We start from the raw sequence: 20,924 nt of genomic DNA on the forward strand, positions 1-20,924 counted from the left end.
GTCTATCTGAAAATATCCTTCAATAATCTGTCAGCTGATACACAAAACCCTTACAAGAGAGGAGGATGAACTTAACACTCTGGAAAACCAAGAAGAAAAAGAAAATTCTAGAACAAAATTACGTACGTAAAATTAAGTATCAGAAATTGGCACCAAAATGTGCTGTAACAGTGTCGACACTGAGCTGCCTCTAAAACTGGATCAGGCAGTCTGACTTTAGCCACCCTCCCCCATGCTGGAGAACTGATGCTGAGGTGACACACCCCGGAAACCAAGTGGGGATACATTCTGCAATGGAACGGCGCAGTGTCTTGTGTGTGCCGTATTTCAAACTAGCGGCAGCGTGACCACCAACAGTTTGTGATGACTAACAGAGAACGACACACGCTTAAGAGCTTGACATCACTCTATTGATTTATACCACACAAATAACTTGTGTCTGTTTTTCAATGGGCCTTGTAAGATCCAGATATTTCAGGGCTGTTCCTAATTATACGTACTGGAACATGCTGGAATTCTAGTGCAATTTTTTTAAAAAAGAAAAAATAAGAAAAACAGATCCTTTGTACTTATGCGAACCTCAATCTATCATTTAAGCAAGGCACCTACAGCACTTATAACTCTGTGAAAGCAAACTGATTTCCAGGTTTACTATAAATGGTAGCAGACAGTATTCTGTATGCAACACTGCACTGTCCCACGTGCACGCACGCACTGGCATTAAGTTAATGAGTGCGGACTTTACCAAGAAGAATAATTTTACAGTAATAAAACAGTCTGACCAAAGCTGGAATGGTTATGAGCAACTGTCACAAGAGACTCCACAAATGGTAAAGATATGTAGTTAGGACATTCTAGGTAGGATAACTTACTCTTTATACTTGATATGCATCCTTTTCACTGCAGCTTTATCATTCTGGGAGATCTACAGTCCAGTTGGGATGCATCATTGCATTTTGGGTCTCAAATCATTTCTGCTATGTACAATATATCATGTTCAGCAACAAATGAAGCTCCAAACTAAGTGATGTTCATCAGATAAACCTGCCACTTTATCCACTAATACAAACATGTTCATGGATCTGATTTTGAACAATGAGCTCCCCACCATGGCTGCACTTCACTGAGCAAGTCTTTCATCTCCCTCTGAAGCAGTCCCTCAAGGTATGTCTGTGTGACTTAAGCAACATGTCAAGCTCAATTCAGACCTTCAGTGAATGTGTTTATGGGTTTCAGGACTGCATGAACTGTCAACCCCTAAAGAACATAACTATAACCTACTAAGGTACAGGCCATGTTCACCTTTGGACTAAGTTTTCATTGTTGTTGGGTGATTTAATATTGAAAGAGGCATCCAGCCCAAACTCAGCAGCATAGAGACTGATATGTTAGACAATAAAGATAAATTACACTGACTTGCTGCAGCAGAAGGAGAGCTGAGAACAGCCACTTACTAGAGACAGTGTGTATAAGGGTCACTGAAAAAGGACAGGTTACTGACAATGAAATTGTCTGTCTAAGGACATGTAGCTTTGAGGTGCAAATTTTGTAACAAAACATCACTGTTCTCATTTTGTTACAGCACAAGTGCATTCCCTTGCTTACAGGCTAGGAGAGTTAAAGAAAGGAAGAAAACAAGCAAACATGCCAGTCATACTAGACGGACAAGGAATGGTGTCAAACCGTTACTACTGTGCAGGGCCTTTACAGCCAGTTTATCAGTGAGTGATGTGCATGGGCCAGTAACAGCACACTAATGGGGTCAAAGACCCTTGAGGGTGTTCCAGAGAGAGGCAGAAAGAGAACCCCAATGCCCTCCCAGGGCTCCAGCCAACAAGGGCACCACAATAATCAGCTCTGTAAAGAAACTGCAAAATAATAATAACTTAAAAAAAAAAAAAAAACAAGAAAATAACAAAATATAAAACACAAGAGGCAGTGACAAAGGGGTTTGTCAATTAGGAGGAGAGGAAAGCATTTAAACAAAGCACCATATAAACAACTTGGAAAAATTTGTTGACACAGGAAATTCCGATATCTGCAATACATTCCAGATGAAGAATACACATTCCTCACTGCAAGACGAGATTCCTCCACAGATACCGTAACACTGATGTTGTAATCCCACTGATCCATCCTCTGTTAATTTTAATACTATCACAGAAATAACATCATTTAAGCTTAATGTTAAAAAGCTGACGTAAAATTTAAAAAAAGTTAACTTGTGAAATTGCGCACTGCAAAACAGGTACTGAATTCAATTTATCTTTGCCGTTTACTCTGATATCTTTTCAACACTAACAGGCTGTCTTCGCTTCACCTGACAGTATTTAGTCTAAAGTAGTATAAAAGAGTATAACCAGTTCTGAAACTCGAAGAAGCCCTTTACTACCACATCATAATGCTAAATACACTGCATAGGCAAGAGTATTTTTCATCTCAGAACTGCTTGGGCCTACAGGTGTTTGTCATATTCTAGCATATGGAATACCTCAGAGAAACAGGAGAACTTAACTTCACGTGTCCAGTTCAATAATATTAGTCAATAAACAGTCTTCCCTTACAACACATACCAGCATGCTCACATTGCCAAAAGTTCAGTTTGACTTATTGGCAAAAACACTGCAGGGAGAAAGAAAGAAAGAAAAAAAAAAAAAAAAAAAACATGTTTTTTGAGTTACAACTCAGATGAGCTTAAAAACTGCTTTAATTACACAACGACCCCACTAAGCTCAATAAAACTTAAGCTTTCGGTATTTGGAGCCAAATTAATTCCACACATAAAAGGATTGAAATAGGCCCCACATAGCTCCTTCCCATTTAACAATCACAAATCAAACAAAAACATGGAAACAATTTTGTGGTAAAGTATGCAGGCTAAGTATGCAGAACAATACGTGTCACAGTATTTGTTTACATGTGGATGTGGTTAGCTGTGCTGTATAAACTTCCTGAACCAGTTTACACCTTATTATTGTTACATAAAGGCAAACTCCACAGAAAAAGCTGGAAATCGAACACCATCACATTGGCTCCTTCTATGACAAAATCTTGAATTATGAATTTTCAAAGATACAAACTTTTCCCCCCAGTTTATTTATTTACTATGATCATTTTTTCCACTTATGTGTTTTCTAAAATTTCTGTTTAACAAATGCAACCTGTGTTACTGCATCCAGCTGCAAGTTGGCAGTAGAATGTATCGAAACAGAACAAGAGTGTGGGACTGCATTAATTCAATATACAGTGTGTTCACATCCAGTGTCTGCTGTTCAACAACAAGATGAGGAATACATGTTTAGGGGTGAATCTGAATTAAAGAGTCTGAAGAAAATGTCATTCAATTTTCAGTCATTATAATTTAGTTTTAATTATAACATAGCTCAAAGTTAACGAAGAAAAAAATTACAAATAAGTCATACAATTTAGTTACAGCTATATTCAATACCTTTCACAAAATCTAACCTTTTAATAAATCAAGAGATGTCTGTATTATTAAGTTTTTACTGAGTGGCAACAGTTAAAGTGACTTTGGATTTATGAGCAAATCGATTTATGAAATTGTTCTGGTTCCAATTGTGTTCATAAGGTTAAGACCCAGACCAAAGGTTTCTAACCAATTTCACACCATGACCCCAATATCATCCAGAGGACATAAACAGTGTGGACAGGCAAGCAATTTGAATTCATGAACTTACATCAGAACAAAATGAACAAACTAGACAAATATAAAGAACTTGAATACCACACTAGCTCACTGGCTTGAGGAGAGATGCTTAGTGAACTACTACTCTTTGATAAAAATGTGGCAAACCTGCTTGTTACAGACATACAGAGTCGTGTCTTCCTGCATCTGACAGTAGTATGGGCTGCTTGGGCACAACAGCTATACTATCTATACACACTGTATACTGTGGCTCTTTCAACCACATCTACCTAGGTATGTGGCATTACAGTTCACTGCACAGTTGTCTCCCATGGGGCTTACATTGCTGTTTGGGTGGTGGTGGTTTTGACGTGGGGTACACTTACCATTTCCACCCCAGGAGGGAACGCCGTGCCATCCCAGTCCTTCTCTGGGAAACGCTGGATGATCTTCCCGCATCCTTCTGAACCTGGGACTAGACATCAAAACACATTGGATCAGAGAGGAATTTCCCCACAAAACACACGATGATTGGGGTAGAATCTACTAGGGCTCTTCTTTCAAAATGCATGCAGGTACTTAAATGAATTGGAGTTTCCAAAAGACTCCTGTGTGCCTTCATCTACTTTATTGGGAAGAAATGGTTGTGACAAGGGAACACTTCAGGCAATGAAAGTTCCACAGTAAACCATCACAACTAATAAAAGTATTTTGTTTTCCACATAGGGGGTGCGGTGGCGCAGTGGGTTGGACCGCAGTCCTGCTCTTCGGTGGGTCTGGGGTTCAAGTCCCGCTTGGGGTGCCTTGCGGCGGACTGGCGTCCCGTCCTGGGTGTGTCCCCTTCCCCCTCTGGCCTTACGCCCTGTGTTGCCGGGTAGGCTCCGGTTCCCCGTGACCCCGTAAGGGACAAGCGGTTCTGAAAATGTGTGTGTGTGTGTGTGTGTGTTTTCCACATGTGGAAGAAAAGTTTAGACAATTGTTTAGATATTAGCTATAATTCAAAGAAATATTCTGACAAGTGCAAAGTACAGTACAAACTGACTTAAAGGGAATCTTTCTCCAGAAAGAGTAAGTAGAAAGTTCAGTAGAAATACCCAGCTGTATAAAATATAACTCATTATTTCCTATTACTTTCATGGAAAGAGTGTGTATGCTAAGGGCAAAGAAATGGAAAACACTTGTCGAAATTAATATAATACGAGAGTATAACTATCCAGCCTTAACATTTCAGAGCGGCACCATCTTGAGCTTTGAAATAATAGTGTCAAATAATACATTCTCTGCAAAAAGCAAAGGTGGTTTTAGCAGTTATCACCTTCTGGCGCTAACATGAGAACTGGCCACCAAACAAGCAATGGACTTTAAATAAACTGGCACAGTTACTTAAATCTGAAAACAGGCACATTTACTACTGCACAGCCTTACTGCATGAAAGCTACCAGCTGTGCTAAAAATCAGACGCCACAGGAATGTGTTTTTCATAAAAAAAAAAAAAGAAAGATTTATTGTGTACATTCAACTCCCTCTGGCTTCTCTGCAGTTACACCTTCAATTCACCTAAACTGAGGGTAATATTTAATTTAATATCCCACAATGTGGGGTGTGCTTATTATGTTCAAGTACAACATCAGCACAAAGGGTAAGTTAGGACAACTTTTTAAAAAGCCGTCTCAACCTTTTTTAAAGATATGATTAGATTCCCAGCTTCCAAAACTGCCATTCTCAGCCTTTACTGTCTTTTGTTATTCTGTAAAATTTCAGTGGTTATTTTTTCCCCACACATCTTTTTTTCCAAAAATTTTTTAAAATAAATAAGGATGCTTAACAAAGAAGGATCTTTATTTTCTTCAGCACAATTAATTATTCAGAAGGAACTAGCTGACACACAGCAATTCTGTAGTTCAATGGTGGTGCACAAAAATAAGGATGGGGCGCTGGGAAGGGGTTACTTTACTACCTCAACCACTAGTAAGTCCCATCGGTCAGATAATGCAAGACAAATGAGGCAATCCCCAGAAGAAACAAAAGAAGGAAAAAAGACAGAGTATAATGGAGAAAGAATTTTAAAAGCAAACTCCAAGCCGACCAATTTAAAGGGTTACTTCTGCGCTACAAAAGATTTCAACACTCAAAAATAAAAATGCTACCATTAGTAACCATTTCTTACTAACCATCACAACCCCGACAGAAAAGACCACATTTTAAATTTGCTGTCAGCAAACAATGCTTGCAGACAAGGAAAAACTATTCCAAGTGGCTGTTTGGAAACTGTAAGAAGAATCATTGGTGCATGTCTCAGTGCCAGGAGGGCAGTCAGCAGTGGTGCTGTTTCAGCTTCCCGCTACTGAAACCATCCACATTCTTCACCACCTGAACTCTGCTGCCAACAGCCTATTTCAACAGGTTATATAGTATAAGTACCCACAATTTACACAAAAGAAGCAGTGGAGGTTTCTCTGGGGAAATTGGGCCTTATGCAAAAAAAAGAGAAAAATCAGATCTGTGGAGAATGTAAATCTAGTTGCCATGCCAGGACCCAATTAAGTGATTGGCACTGGTTTACAAAAACAACAGATGATACCAAATCAATACAGTGATTTGAGCTTTCTGTAAACATTTTCTACTGTTGCCTAGCCCAGATGTCAAAAAGCTGGACCACTAGTGTAAATTTGCTAATTTACAAATAAACAAAATAGAAATATGCCTTCTTCGTAAAACAGAAATCCAGCCAAGTTCAAAGCACTAAAACAGGATCAGACTCAGCGGATAAATAACTGTTAGATCCAAGATGCTTGCAAAAGAGCTTTATGTATAGCTCCATTACAAACCTTCGGTGTAGACTAAAAATTCCAATATAAATCATCTGAAATTTTTGAGGGAGGTGGAGGTTCAATTAAATGCATCTTTTATAATTAAATGCAAAACAAAGCCTGTCAGCAGCCCGACCAACCCTCCAAATCTTATGTTTAAAAAAGTAATTTGCCTTATTCGTTTCTGAACATTTTTCAGTGCCATCCATGTCGCTTCTTACTGCCATATGAGCAGGAAAAGTCTGGGAATATATGGGAGAAACATGAGATGTTGTTCCACTCTTTTTTGCTAGCTGAAACTGAAGTGACCTCAAGCTCCAAGGAGATCCCTGCAAAGGAATTTCCTGAAACTCATTCAGTATCCAGCAGCAGATAGTACGGTGATCTTGGACTGGCAATTGCAACCAGACGGTTGCCAGCTCCAGACTCAAGATGGTACCCAGAAGTTGTACCATGATGCAGAGAATTTAAAGTGACATGCTTTAGTAAAACATTGTCCTGTACAAAAGAATGGTGGAAAACTTTTTTTTTTTGACACAGTCTATCAAGAAACTGAATCATGGTAATGTTACATAAAGGCATGAGGTAGCATTATGATGAGAGCCATAACCTTGTAACTGAAGCACCTGGGTTCAAATCTGTGATTTGGCTTTACATCCTTAAACAAGGGACTTGTGCAAGGTACCTACAGTGAACTTAGAGAAAAAATTACCCAGCTGTCTCAATTAAGTAGCTTACTGTACAAATGCAACACTATAAGTCACCTTGAAAAAAACATCACATTAATGAAAAAATATAAATGTTTATATGACTAGCAGTTTGACCTGACTTAGTATGTTTTGCTTCTATGGGAAACACACACACACACACACACATTTTCAGAACCGCTTGTCCCTTACGGGGTCACGGGGAACCGGAGCCTACCCGGCAACACAGGGCGTAAGGCCGGAGAGGGAAGGGGACACACCCAGGACGGGACGCCAGTCCGTCACAAGGCACCCCAAGCGGGACTTGAACCCCAGACCCACCGGAGAGTAGGACTGCGGTCCAACCCACTGCGCCACCGCACCCCTATGGGAAACACTTTTTTTAAAAAAAAAAAAGCATTTTAAAAAAAAAAAAAAGTCACACTAGAAGGAAACTGTCAAATCACTAAAATCAAACATTTCAAAGCAATGTAAAAATCAAGAGGGTGATTTGCTTTTAGGTTTTTTTTTGCAAAACATCAATGGAAACATGTAAAGCAAATGTGGAGTTGCTGAAATTTCTTATTTTACATTTCATTGACAGAATTTTAGTGAAGAAACAAGCATGGAGTGGAAGGAAGGAAATTCACTCAGGACAAGTCACTAGAGCTTCTTTAGAGAAGAGCCACAATCACCTCTGCCTTTGAACACACACACACACACACACATTTTCAGAACCGCTCGTCCCATACGGGGTCACGGGGAACCGGAGCCTACCCGGTAACACAGGGCGTAAGGCCAGAGGGGGAGGGGACACACCCAGGACGGGACGCCAGTCCGTCGCAAGGCACCCCAAGCGGGACTCGAACCGCAGACCCACTGAAGAGCAGGACCCTGTCCAACCCACTGCGCCACCGCGCCCCCTGCCTTTGAACAGTAGCACCCTAATGTTTTGTCTGGTCATCAGCAGATCCTGCAGAGACTGACCTTTGCTAGGTATTTACAAAAAACTGGGTGACTAATCTTCTGAAACATCCAGGGTGAATGGAAAACTTGGAACAAATGGTACCATCAACCTTGGAATCTCAAAATTCCCAAGCTCTAGTTTCAGTGAAAATTATAGCTGCCTGGAGTTCTCTATAATAATGGGAACATATATTTATTTACTGTCCCCAACACAATAAGCCTCGAAGCCAGAATTCATCACTACAGTAGAAACCTGCAATTTAAGAATCTTTTACAGCAATAACCTGAAAAATACCAAATTTTTTCCCCCACCTTTTTCATTCAACAAATCTTCCATGAGATCATAATTTTACAAATCTTTAAACGTGTAATAGCTATGTTGAAAAGACTGTGTTAAATATATCTGCTGAAAATACAATATGTTGAAAATACCTGTTATTACAGTTCTAAAAATTACAGCACAAAATCTGTTGATTACACTACATCTCTACAACATACATGGGCAACTTCAAGAGAAGAAATGCAACAGCCCTTCACAGAATTCTTCTACTGACCTGTAAAAAGATTAGACATTTTTCGTTTTACATTTACATTTATTCAATTAGCTGAAGCTTTTCTTCAAAGTGACTTACAATGTTAAGGTCACAATTATTACATGCTTACAATCATTTACCCATTTATACAGCTGGGTAATTTTTACTGGAGCAATTTTAGGATAAGTACCTTGCTCAAGGGTGCTACAGCCGGAGGTGGGGATCGAACCTGCGACCTTTGGATCCAAAGTTTTCACTGTAAATACTATCAATTGTGGAAAAGAACTATTAAATTTCATTTACAGATTAAGATATATTACAGCTTTCACCATAAACAAAAGAGTCACATGGTGTAGCCTGCCCATATTGTGTGGAAACAAATTTAAAGGCCTTCCCAACTGTGCATCAGTAGCCATGGATCTGTATTTGAATCCAGGTCTGAATGTCCTGCATGCCACACAGTGATACAGAGGCCCAGAGAACACAAACTGTCTGTCTTCTGGATAGGTGAGAAGGCTAGTGTTCTCTTGTCCTTGTCAGTTACAGCAAAACCTACTGTCAGTCAGGTAGCAACAGGGCTATAGGTGGGACTGTGTGAGTACTCTTGTCCTCTAAAAGTGTACTAACCCTCACTGAAGCCTGTCCATTGAGTAAAAAGGTGGGTTTTTTCACTCATGGCATGCATATATGAGGAGGTGTGATCCTGTATTCCAAAGTGTCACAATTCATAGGGAAACAAGAATTCTTAAAAGGTCAAGACTGAAAAGTAGGAGGGGGAAGGAGGGGAAAGCATTATGGAAAAAGTAATCTGCTAGCACACATACCAGGACAAGAAATGATATATTTGAGGTTCAACCCAGTAAATCCCAAATGTGAAAATGTGATCTTGACCTAGAGTACAACCCTACACTTCATCGAAGGCTACAATCATGTGGAGCACTTGGAGATGGAATTTCCAAATTGGTCCAAATGACCTTACTCACATGGAAGCCATCAGGGTGTTACACACTGATTTTTGTTTCAGCTGTTTTAATTCAACTTAAGTCATGCAGAAGGTCTGCAATTCCTTAGCACACATCACTAACATTTTTAATGTCATTTACATGATCACACTGACATAGCAGAAAACCAATAAAGCTATTGCGAATTGAAAACTTTTGAGTTTATACTGATATATCCTACCACTGACAACTGGATCACACAATGCTTTCTTACTGTGTCTCTATTAAATATAATTTTTCTTCTTCTGCAGACACTTTCCCTGAACTAGTGGTGATGAAATAGTCAAATGCAAATATGTGATTTTTCTGAACAAGATGCATAACATCAGTCAGGCTTGATCCTTCTAGGAAACTGTTGTAAAGTGAGTGAGGAAGAGATAAAGGCATCCCTTCAGGTACTACATAAAATTCCTCTAAGTTGGTTTTGGCTGCGGGGTGCGGTGGCGCAGTGGGTTGGACCGCAGTCCTGCTCTCCCGTGGGTCTGGGGTTCGAGTCCCGCTTGGGGTGCCTTGCGACGGACTGGCGTCCCGTCCTGGGTGTGTCCCCTCCCCCTCCGGCCTTACGCCCTGTGTTACCGGGTAGGCTCCGGTTCCCCGTGACCCCGTATGGGACAAGCGGTTCTGAAAATGTGTGTGTGTGTGGTTTTGACTGCATTGTTAACAAACGGCACCAATCTGGCAAATTTTTTATGTCACTACAATGGTTGAGTACCTAAAGAGCTGGAAGAGCACACTTAGGCAATGCTTAAATTTGTCACAATAAACTGAAGATCTCTGACAAAAAACTAAAATCTATTTCATACTCTGCACACACATTGTTAATGTTTCTTGCCACAGAAGAAGCTCACATTTGCAGGTCACATTTGACAGGAAAAGCTTTTTACATCTTTTAAATCTTTCATGAAATCATTTAATCCATAACACTGTGGTATTTAACCCTAAGCAGTACATCATTTGTTACAGAAATAATTATTCTGGTGTATAAAATCCTTGAGGAAGGACTCCAGCCCTGTAGTCCTTTCAACAAAGCAGGTGCTTTTGTTTTTCCATTGTGAGCGGAAAAATGAGTAACAGGATGCAGGCAAAGGGCCATCAAGCACACAGGATCTTATCCTGTGGTCCCCAAAAACACAGGCTGAAAGAGGAATATGGGACTTAGATTTTATGAAATTGATGAGGGATGACAACACTGTTAAAACATTACAAAACCACAACAGGACATGACACATTTGCCCAAACTGAATTTTGTGTAAAGGTAATCCACAGGTTACGAATGTCCAACTTACGTACAACCCGTAGATACGAACCACCTCCTGCAAAGCCTATATATTAAGAATTATATTATATATTGTAAATAGTTACATATAATGATTTGTAATAACAAAAGGATGCTACTTTGCAACGTGCATTAAAACACTGCGCGTCTACAGCGGTTCATCGGCTGGTGGGTGCGTGAACCTGAGGTAGGACAAAGACTTTCTTCTTTTCAGTCACGTCCACGATCTCACCCCGAACGTCCGCATCTGCCCGAAATCAGAGCGGCGGAGTATAAAGAAACCGCGCCTGCACACCCTGGTTGCGGAATCTCATTTGAGAGACCTGTCTCTCCAGCGCTCTCGAGTGAACCCACGACACCCTACCCGTCCTTCCAATTCCCATGTTCTCGCTCCCGACGTCCACGGCTCCCAATACTTGCGTCACCTCCTCGACTACCACATCGGATTCTTCCCCAAGGCCTACACTTATGCATCTACCGATCCATGCCTGTCCTCAAGCATCAATCTCGCCTGCTCCCTTATGTACCGACAATAAAGATCCCGCGATTGGGTCCATACACACCCACTTCAGTCTCCAGCCCGGTCAGTATGACACAGACCACGTTGCTGTTAACAGTGCCTTCTGTGTATTACTGTATTTGCCTTTAATTTTTTGTTTTTACCCTCCAGACTATGGCACCAAATCATAAATGTGATGCAAGTGATGGTGATGCATCAAAGAAAATGAACACAATTTAAACTAAAGTGGAAATAATAAAGTGAATAATAGAGTGAAAGCGAAAAGAGCAAAACACAAATGAACATTGGAAAAGCACACATTAAAGTTTCTTTAACGTTTTTATACCTACACACACATTCTCTCTCTCTCTCTCTCTATTGTAAATACTATAGTCACATTTATTATCATCTCTATACCTCTCTATTATAAATACTGTAGTTACATTTATCATCATCATCATCATCATCATTACCATTACATTGTTTCTGATTATTACTTTATTGTTAAATTAATGATGTTTTAGTGTATCCGGAAGTGTTGCTTTAATGTTTTTTATGCATAGAAAGGTACGCAATATACTACTGTATATACTAAGACAAACATTTCACTAATTGACATTAGAGACAAACTGTACCCAACTATTCCGACTCGTCAAAATTGGTCTTAAAGACAGACTTAGGAATGAAACTCGTTTATAATCTGGGGACTGCTTGTAAATAGCATAAAAGATTTCCTCAATCTAAAATTTTCCAAATACAAAAACAGTAAATAAGCATGGTAATATTTGTAAAGCATAATTTAAACCATTAATCTATTTTTGTTTTCCTTCTACTCATTACCCAAAACATGATCTCCAGTATCATACAGGCAAGACTGAGTCTTTTCGAAGCTGCAATGAGTAGTTTGTGATTCATGCAGTGGTGAAAATGTCTGAAGGAAAAAGGTACACATTAAACCAGGGCAGTGAGGTCTACAGTTATTTACTCTATGCAAGTGTAAGTATCAGACAAGCAAATCATACTAGCTGGAAAATTCAAAGATGCCTCAGACACAAGACACAGATGTAGAACAACTGTCTCGATGACGTGAAGAACATGCCTTATGCAGCATGTTAACACAAAAACAACTAGTTTCCTCACAGCTAGAATAACAACCAGAGTCCATCAAAGCTTGGAGAGCATCATGTGAAAACAGAGGGTCTTAGGACATCAACGAATATAAACAAGCACAAGTATGCATTGTGTGCTGTACAATGTTTGCACTCCTGCAGCACACAATGGATCTTGCGCAGCTGGACTTATGCAACTGTTTTGCGTGCTCCAGTTCCACATTCTTGGAAGTCCTCAAAATCGTCCATTAAACGAAACAAAGAAAGATGTCTTTCAAAAACATATGCATTGATCAAATATTTTTCTTTTCTTATTGCCTTATGATGAGAGAGACAATATTAACTCGGTAAACGCTAGCCGTTCAATACCAGGCGTGTCACATGAGAAAGGATTCTTCTGGTGTGTGATTGCTACAGTCTCCAAAACAAACGCGAATGGGATATTTTTCTCTCCTTGATTCGCACAGATGTTCCTTTTCTCGGAAAATCTTTCATTAATCTTTTGGCCTTTCTCTAAACAGCAAGAATGCTTCATAAATCAGCCTTTGGGAAGATGTGGCCCTACTCCACTGAGAGACGTGGGCTGACAGTCTTCACATAGTCTCCTAACCTGGTTTGGACCCCACCACAAACAGGTGCACTGGGGGCATGATGGGAGGGGTGTCCCTCTCTTCTTCCCACTTTCACTAGAGGCAGTTGCACCCTCAGGGGCCTCCTTGGCATAAAGAACCATTTTAGCATTACAAAAACAGCAATATCGCTCTATTACCCAGTCAATTATTTACCCTGTGGTCACACTACACTGCACACCGTGTAACAGACCACAGGTCAGCAATGGGGGGGGGGGGACGACAGCCTTTTTGAATAATGTGTATTTCCACTTCAGTTCACATCACAAAGGTTAGTGAGTTCATAGATAAGGATGGACACCAACCTACACTATCAAAAGATCTACGAGTACTCAAGAAACTGGAAAGAACAGAACTCTGGGTGTTAATCTGATAAGACAAGGCAGAACATCTGGATGGAGTGTTAAACAGTGCCATCAAAAAACAGGTCAAGCCTCAGCTAGACAAAAGAAGGGATAAGTCTGCCACACTGCAATGATGCCAAAGTCGGAACTGTCTGAACATGCAATCTGTTTATACCGGCGAGAAGACTGCATTGCATAGACAGGAGCTGCTTTGGTTTTACCTAAAGGGCCAAGCAGCAGTACAGTGGTGTTCCACTCAGCTCTTTTTTGGGTCTAACCTCAAACCCTGTGTATTTCTGGGGCAGCAGCAGCTGCAGCATGGTGGTGCAACTGTACTGGGTCTAGCCAAGACTAGGCAAGCAGTACTGAGCTTTCAAGTCAGACCTCTCACGTGGCTGCTAGCCATTGCTGACACTTGTGGAACTTTCTAGAATATGACTAAGGGAGCACCACTGCAACATATCAGTCCATGAGGGATGTACCACTTGAAAGAAAGAAAAACCCCAGAAAATAATCTAACTCACTCTGTCACCAAACCAAAAGAAACCCAATCCATTCTAGCTATTAATTTCTTTTCATTTTCTCTAAAGGCTGCAAGTGGTCTTCACAGCCACCCCCACTGCATCTCTGATGATCCCTTCCTAATCAAAATCACACGGCGCAGCCTTTATGTTATCATAACCTGGCTAAGGCAAGTGGCTGTTTCATTTCCACAAGATTCTTTGCTGCAAAAAATGGGATCTCGAGTGGAAACAGTGAGTCTCTCATTTCAGACTGACGTTTTAAGCCCTATGTGTTTGACCTCTGCCACAAGTGCAGAGCTTCCTGTGGTGTCTCCATACAAGCTTTGATTATTTCCATGATTCATTGTAAATATTAATTGTCCCCAAATAATAACCCTTTCTGAATAAAGTTATGGCTTGTAAAAATGAACCCAGGGTTTTCCAAACCACAGATTAATCATGGAAGCACCACCATACTCTAAATAATTGGAAGTTTCTGAAAAATCACCACAGATCACCAATAGAGCATCTGTAAAGACAGCAGTAACAGAAAATTTTTAAAGCTAAAATGACTAAAGATGCTTAATTATAGACTGTGCACAGAATCTCAGTGACACAAGAAAGCTATAACCTACCCTTTCTGTCAGCAACACCTAATCCCTCCACGCTCTGTTCGACAATACATGAGATATGGAAGTCAGGCTATCACTATGCAAATAAAACACTTCTAGAATAAACACGATATCCTGGAACTTAAGGATGTGCAGCACAGGAAAATGACCCAGAAAAAAAATTAGATAAGAGTTCATCTAAACCAATCAACATAAGAGTAATTTCAGCTAAGAAGTGAGACAAAAAAGACCTTTTCCTTTGAACATTTGTACATTTCAACATTTACATATGTGCATGCTGTCGATTAAATCCTGAACCACTCCCATGATTTTCGTGGCAAGTGAGGAATTGAAGTGGTTTGCCATTGCCTTCCATGCCTGTCTGGGAGTTGCAAACATGGGGAGAAACACGCAGACTCTGCACACCCTGAGCATCCGTCGAGCAGCTCAGGAGCTGTGAAGTACTGGCTTTTCCCACTGCGACACCGCATCCTGAACATTTGTATAATGGAAATTTGACATTTCAAATAAATGTTAATTTCTGCAAAACACCAGTTAAAAGCATAGTGGGACAATCATCAAAACTTCTGTCTATGTTGTTTGACTACAGCATTAGTCAAGTGTCAAGTCTGAGGCACCTCTGAATTTTCCAGTCAATACTGCTGAAAAACCAGATTAGACATGTACAGCAAGAACAATCAATGTTCCCTGAATGAACTAGAAACAACTTTCTGACAGCATCTCACTGGTTAATGACCAGACTGATTTCTCCTGTAAAAAATTTTAGCTGACTCAGCCATATTCTGAGAGTTACAGAGAACAAAGAGCAATGTCGTCCATCTGATGGCAGAAATCCCCGCTTGAGTTAGAAAAAGATGAGTGGGTGTTATCTTGGCAAGATTATTTCTATCCCTTGTTTTGCTATGCCTCACTGCCCATGCAAATCATCTAGCAAAGATAGAGGTCAAGCCCAGTATAATTAATGTTGTATTTTCGTTCGGAGAGCTTGGAGTCTGGCTGCCGTACGTCCGCGCTTCTGCTTTTAGAGTCAAATCAAGCAGTCGCTAGACTACACACCAATGCTCAAATGCCATCCCTTTCTGACAAACATAAAATTTTCTCACCTTCACTTTTTGAACAAATATGTGATATGCATACCATAGATCCATTTGCTATGAGATGCACAACCAAGTCTGGGCCACCTGCTTCAGCTCCATCATTACAAGTCTGTTACAGGTAAAGAAAAATGATACCTATACACACACTGTACAAAACAAAGAAAATTATACATAGAGTAATACACATCATACAAAACAAAAATGAAACAAGACTAAGCCGTCCAGCTAAATAACGGTGTCTATGAACTAGTAAACTTCAGCTTACAACCCCTATATGTTTCCACTCAGCAAAACTTTAAACAACCAGTAAGGTTTAGTGTGAATATATATAATTCCCACTAAGATAAACCTGGTGAATAAGACTATTTGTTTTGAGAGGTCCCACTAGTGTGTGTTGCTTTTCGCACTACTTACAAAGCACCATACTTATGCTCTTGTGCAAGTAGCAATATTCTCTGGAATTCCACAAAAGCATCAATTTCAAAGTTAACTTTTGCCTTACTATATCCTTAAACAAACAAAAACCATTTATGCAATCATTAGTGGCCATCATTTCTGTGATTAGTAGAGCTACCTATCCTGTTATTAGAATGATATAAAATGTTTAAAGTTACGCATCAGAGTTATTTTTCATTAAAATTTCCCTTTGTAAATCATGTATTGTAATGTATACTGGTTCATATGGTATTGTGAAAAATGAACTATACTCAAAATTCACATGTATCTAAATCCCTCCTGCTGTTGATGCAATGTACTTTTTGTATTATTCTCTGAGATGTACATCTCCTGAGAAAAGCATCAGATAAATTAATAAAAGTAAACGTAAATCAGTTAATATTCAGTCTAGTTATCCTTAAAAAAAATGTACCATATAAAATCCATGTAATAAACATTACTTATCCTGCCAGTGAGAACTATGTCCTAAATTTGCCCGAATGCATTGGAGGATTCTTCAAGTTACAATTACTACAGTTAAAGATACAGAGATTAGCTTCACGCAACAAATTATTTCTGGACAATCAGGCAGCTTCATTACTACCACACTTCTAATTGTCAAATTACAGAGAGAAGCATTTCATTAATACATGTTTAAATTCACCATCTGATTTCACTCCATCAAATTCATGTCTATTTTGCAGGGTACCCAAGTTGTAATACATAACAACTTACAGTATACAAGTACAGGAAGATAGTACAAATGCCACTGCAACACTGGCAAAACTATACTTGGCAAGAAACCAAAACCACATCTGAACTACATCAAATCAAAGTTATCAAATTTCCCTTATATTTAAAAAAAAACCTGTCCAGATTCTCTTGAGTGGTACAGTATATATTTACAATTGCAACATCTACAGTCATGAAAAAGAACAACAAACACTGATTATGAGGAATACCGCTTAATGATAACAGTGTTTCGGAAAATCTAAATAGATGATTTTTCCATTATGTTGGCTGACAAAAGGCAGAGGCGGTCCATGAAAACGTACTTCCAGCTTTATGATTCAGAACACATGTTTTGAATCCTTGAAACATATTTGGAACAGATATCCCCAAAATAATGTGCTGATAAGTCATTTTTAGAGGCACAATTAGCTCGTCCACATTGCAAGCATGGGTCAACATGACGTTTTTCTCCAACAGGCCCTGGAATTGTGCCTCCATACCACAGCAGAATTTTAATTTGCTATCATCTGTACAACACTTCCTTGGGAGAGCGCATTTGTCATGCTTTGTGCTCATAAAAGAATTTACCCTAAAATCTGATCCCTGCATAGTTGTTTCCCCCAAGCTGTTACATTAAGCAGTAGAGAGACATGTATGCATTTCCTTCTGGCCTTGTTCATTATGCTGAATATTTGCTTAGCAGATGCTTTGACCCAAAGCCACCAAGTATCTTAGATTTTTTTTTTTTTTTTTTTTTTAAACACTGTTGCAGAACTAGATACTTAGGAATTTCAGGTCAAGCACCTTGCTCAAAGGAAAAAAACTAATTTCTCTCTTTTCGGGAGATTTTTTTGGTCATTTGATCTTTTGGTCATTTTTTGGTCTAGTTCCTTTTCCACTCCACCATCTGCTGTCTGCCATACTACGGTATGCTTCCTTCAGGTTTGGAAATACATTTTTTTGTTTTCAAAACCTAGAAGAAAGGCTTGGTATTACTGGCAAGAACAGGCTCGCATCTCAGGTCTGAAAAAGATTTTGTTTTTCCTGACAATGCTATAATCCATGTACAGTAGGGCTTTGGAATCCTATTATTAATTACAATTTGCCATTTTAAGCAACAATTAATTGAGAAGTTCTGCCTGTTGCACCATAACAGAATTTCTACAGAGTCATGAAATCAAGCCAGTATTCCTTTCCAATATACGGACCAAAACTTACAAGTAGAAAAAATGCTTTTCTTAATTTTTTCAATAAGTCTTATCTTCATGCAAGAAAAATTAATAGAAGCCTTACACAAACAGGATTATCTGTATTAGAAGTACACTTAAGTCTAACTACAACTGCAGTCTGAATGAAAATAATATACTGATTTGTGTATATGCTGAAAGGTTCAATGTGTAAAGAAAAACACAAGTAGTAGTAGTCTTTGCCTAATCACAGCTTATTTGTTATAATTTCAGTAAGTCCACATAACTGTGGGTACTGGGTAGTTAGGTCTGCAACGTGGAGATTTGGAAGCTATTCTGCTGTGAACAGGGCTCTTGTGTGCTGTCACAATATTTCTATAATCCTTGAGACCTGTATTTTTCTTACCAACACATTATTACATATTAGCAGGTAGTATAGTGATTACGGGGGGTGCGGTGGCGCAGTGGGTTGGCCCGGGTCCTGCTCTCCGGTGCGTCTGGGGTTCGAGTCCCGCTTGGGGTGCCTTGCGACGGACTGGTGTCCCATCCTGGGCGTGTCCCCTCCCCCTCCAGCCTTACGCCCTGTGTTGTCGGGTAGGCTCCGGTTCCCCGCGACCCCGTCTGGAACAAGCGGTTCGGGCAGTGTGTGTGTGTGTGTGTGTGTGTGTGTGTGTGTGTGTGTGTGTGATTACAGTAATGACCTTCTACCTTTGGTGTAAACCTATAATCATAATCCACGTATGGAGAAAAGTGCAAGACAAATCAATAAACAATATTTATTTCTGCTTATTCAAAGAGACTTGCTGCAGGTTAAGGTTAAGCACCTAGTTAAACTGTACAGCAGGGCCACTTCTAAGACCAAACCAATCTACAGATTACAAGGCCTTCAATAATTGCTATGCCCTCTGCAGCGCCAGTCCTAAACCGATACAGATCTGGTGACTTTCTGAGACACAGTGAATAGACTGTGACATGATTATGGAAAGTATGAAAACAGATTTAGCACCAAGTCACAAACTGGGCTCACGGTACAGTGGCACTTTCTGATGTTAGCTAAAAAAATCTGGCACCAGAGGACTCAAAGAACAAATGATTAAGGAATAACTGCAAAGACTACTGCTTCATCAGAACCAGTGGATGTGGCGTAAAGGCAGTCAAGCACACACTTGGGATTCCAACACTCTGCGAGAGGTGATCTTGTGACCTCTCTGACCCATACATCTCCTGCTACTCGACTCGGCTCTCTACCAAGACACAGAGCCAACCATTTTCAGAGTCCTGCCCCAGCTCAACACTACTCAGTGATAAAGAATGAAACCTAAAGGAGACAGGGGGTCAGACAAACAGACCTTCCACATTGAGCATACACGACCCAAGCCAGTAGGCAAAAAAACAAGACTGGAGGCCCTAAAACAAGAGTCAACAGATGTCTGGAAAAAGACACAGACATGCAGGACTGAAGAGTGGATGGGCTGTGAAACCTGTAAACTTCCCATTCTCACAAGGAAGGTTCCACCTGTTCTCTAAAGTATTCATAACATAACATTCATAACATAGTATCACACAAAAAAATAATTACTTTCTGCTCTTTTCAAAAGTTGTGCAACCAAATAAGTTCATTTTCAGAGGTTTGTTTCAACAAAAACAGTAATAAATAGAGATTGCTGTGTGATGGACAGTTGTCCCATTCAGGATGTACCCTGCCACACAACCTGTTCTTTTGGGAATAAAGAAGCATGTTTAAACTTTGCAATCTTGCAGTGATTGCACAGATGTACAATATATGAGAGCTGCTAAAAAAAAAAAAAAAAAAAAAAGGCAAATATGTGACTTTTTTTAAATCAACAAACAGCGAAGCATCACACAACAGTAGTGGAGAGAAGGCTATGGGAAATAAGTATCTGAAAAGAATTTGTAAAATCTATTAACAAGCTGCTAGGATAATTAGAATTAAAAAACATTAAACTGCATATTACCCCCTACAGCGTGGATGTCCACAGGATGCAAAAACAGATTTAGTACCATGCAACATGATACACTTTCATATCCCTCAAACATAATAATGTGGAAAAGAACTTGTAGGCAATCCTTCCTTTCTCTTCACAATATTCATCTTAAGCCATGTGAAAAATCCTTCAGTAGCTACTGGTTAAGCCAGGAATAACCAAGTTCAGCCACTGTTCATTTTCAAATTCCTCACTGAGATCATAGGCCTACTATAAGTTCCAATAACATGATGATGATGATCATAGTGCAAGTTTTTATCAGTGTCTATGGGTGTAAGCTATAGATTAATGTAAAGTGAACCTTTAAAAATGACAAACCTCCAACTGAATCATCCAGTCCCCTTAGACCAGAAACATCTTCACACTATAGGCAAAACAACAGAGATTGTCTCCTGCCCAGCGATTAAGCTGTTAAGGCCTACAGGACAGTGCTTTAACAGAAAATTGCATCACATCGATACACAGCTAATGCTGAACCATCACACACAGAAAAAAAAAAATTACAAACTGAGGTCTAAAATGTTTTTTTCCTTCTTTACATTATGCCTTCCTCATCTAATTTAGTTGGAGAAGTACAGTCTTCATTAAGGGATGTTTTCAGCTCACAGCATGCAACTTGGCCCAGCCAATTCCCACGTAGAGTCTGGACACTCATTCTGTGCTACCGTCCAATTCCCAGAGGCTCAAACAGTCATGGTCACGCACAATATTGCAAGCCACTGGAAACGAGGCGGAAGAAAAATAAACTAAATACAAGGGGTATGTGGGTGGAAAGGACGATGCTTGAGGCAGAAATCTTGTGTACATATTTCAGCATGTAATGAGAACATTAC

At 39.7% G+C, this 20,924-nt stretch overlaps 1 protein-coding gene across 2 annotated transcripts in view; it reads right to left on the reverse strand.

Moving 5' to 3' along the window:
- The window catches only part of sbf2 (SET binding factor 2), a 98,056-nt gene that overhangs the window by 72,789 nt on the left and 4,343 nt on the right, over positions 1 to 20,924 (reverse strand). For both annotated transcript variants that reach the window (XM_018752609.2, XM_018752608.2), the window contains exon 2: positions 4,033 to 4,121. In XM_018752609.2, coding sequence (XP_018608125.1) covers positions 4,033 to 4,121 — 89 coding nt within the window. The remainder of the gene's footprint in view (positions 1 to 4,032; positions 4,122 to 20,924) is intronic.

Source organism: Scleropages formosus, chromosome 11, assembly GCF_900964775.1.
Source record: "Scleropages formosus chromosome 11, fSclFor1.1, whole genome shotgun sequence".
Classification (NCBI taxonomy): domain Eukaryota; kingdom Metazoa; phylum Chordata; class Actinopteri; order Osteoglossiformes; family Osteoglossidae; genus Scleropages; species Scleropages formosus.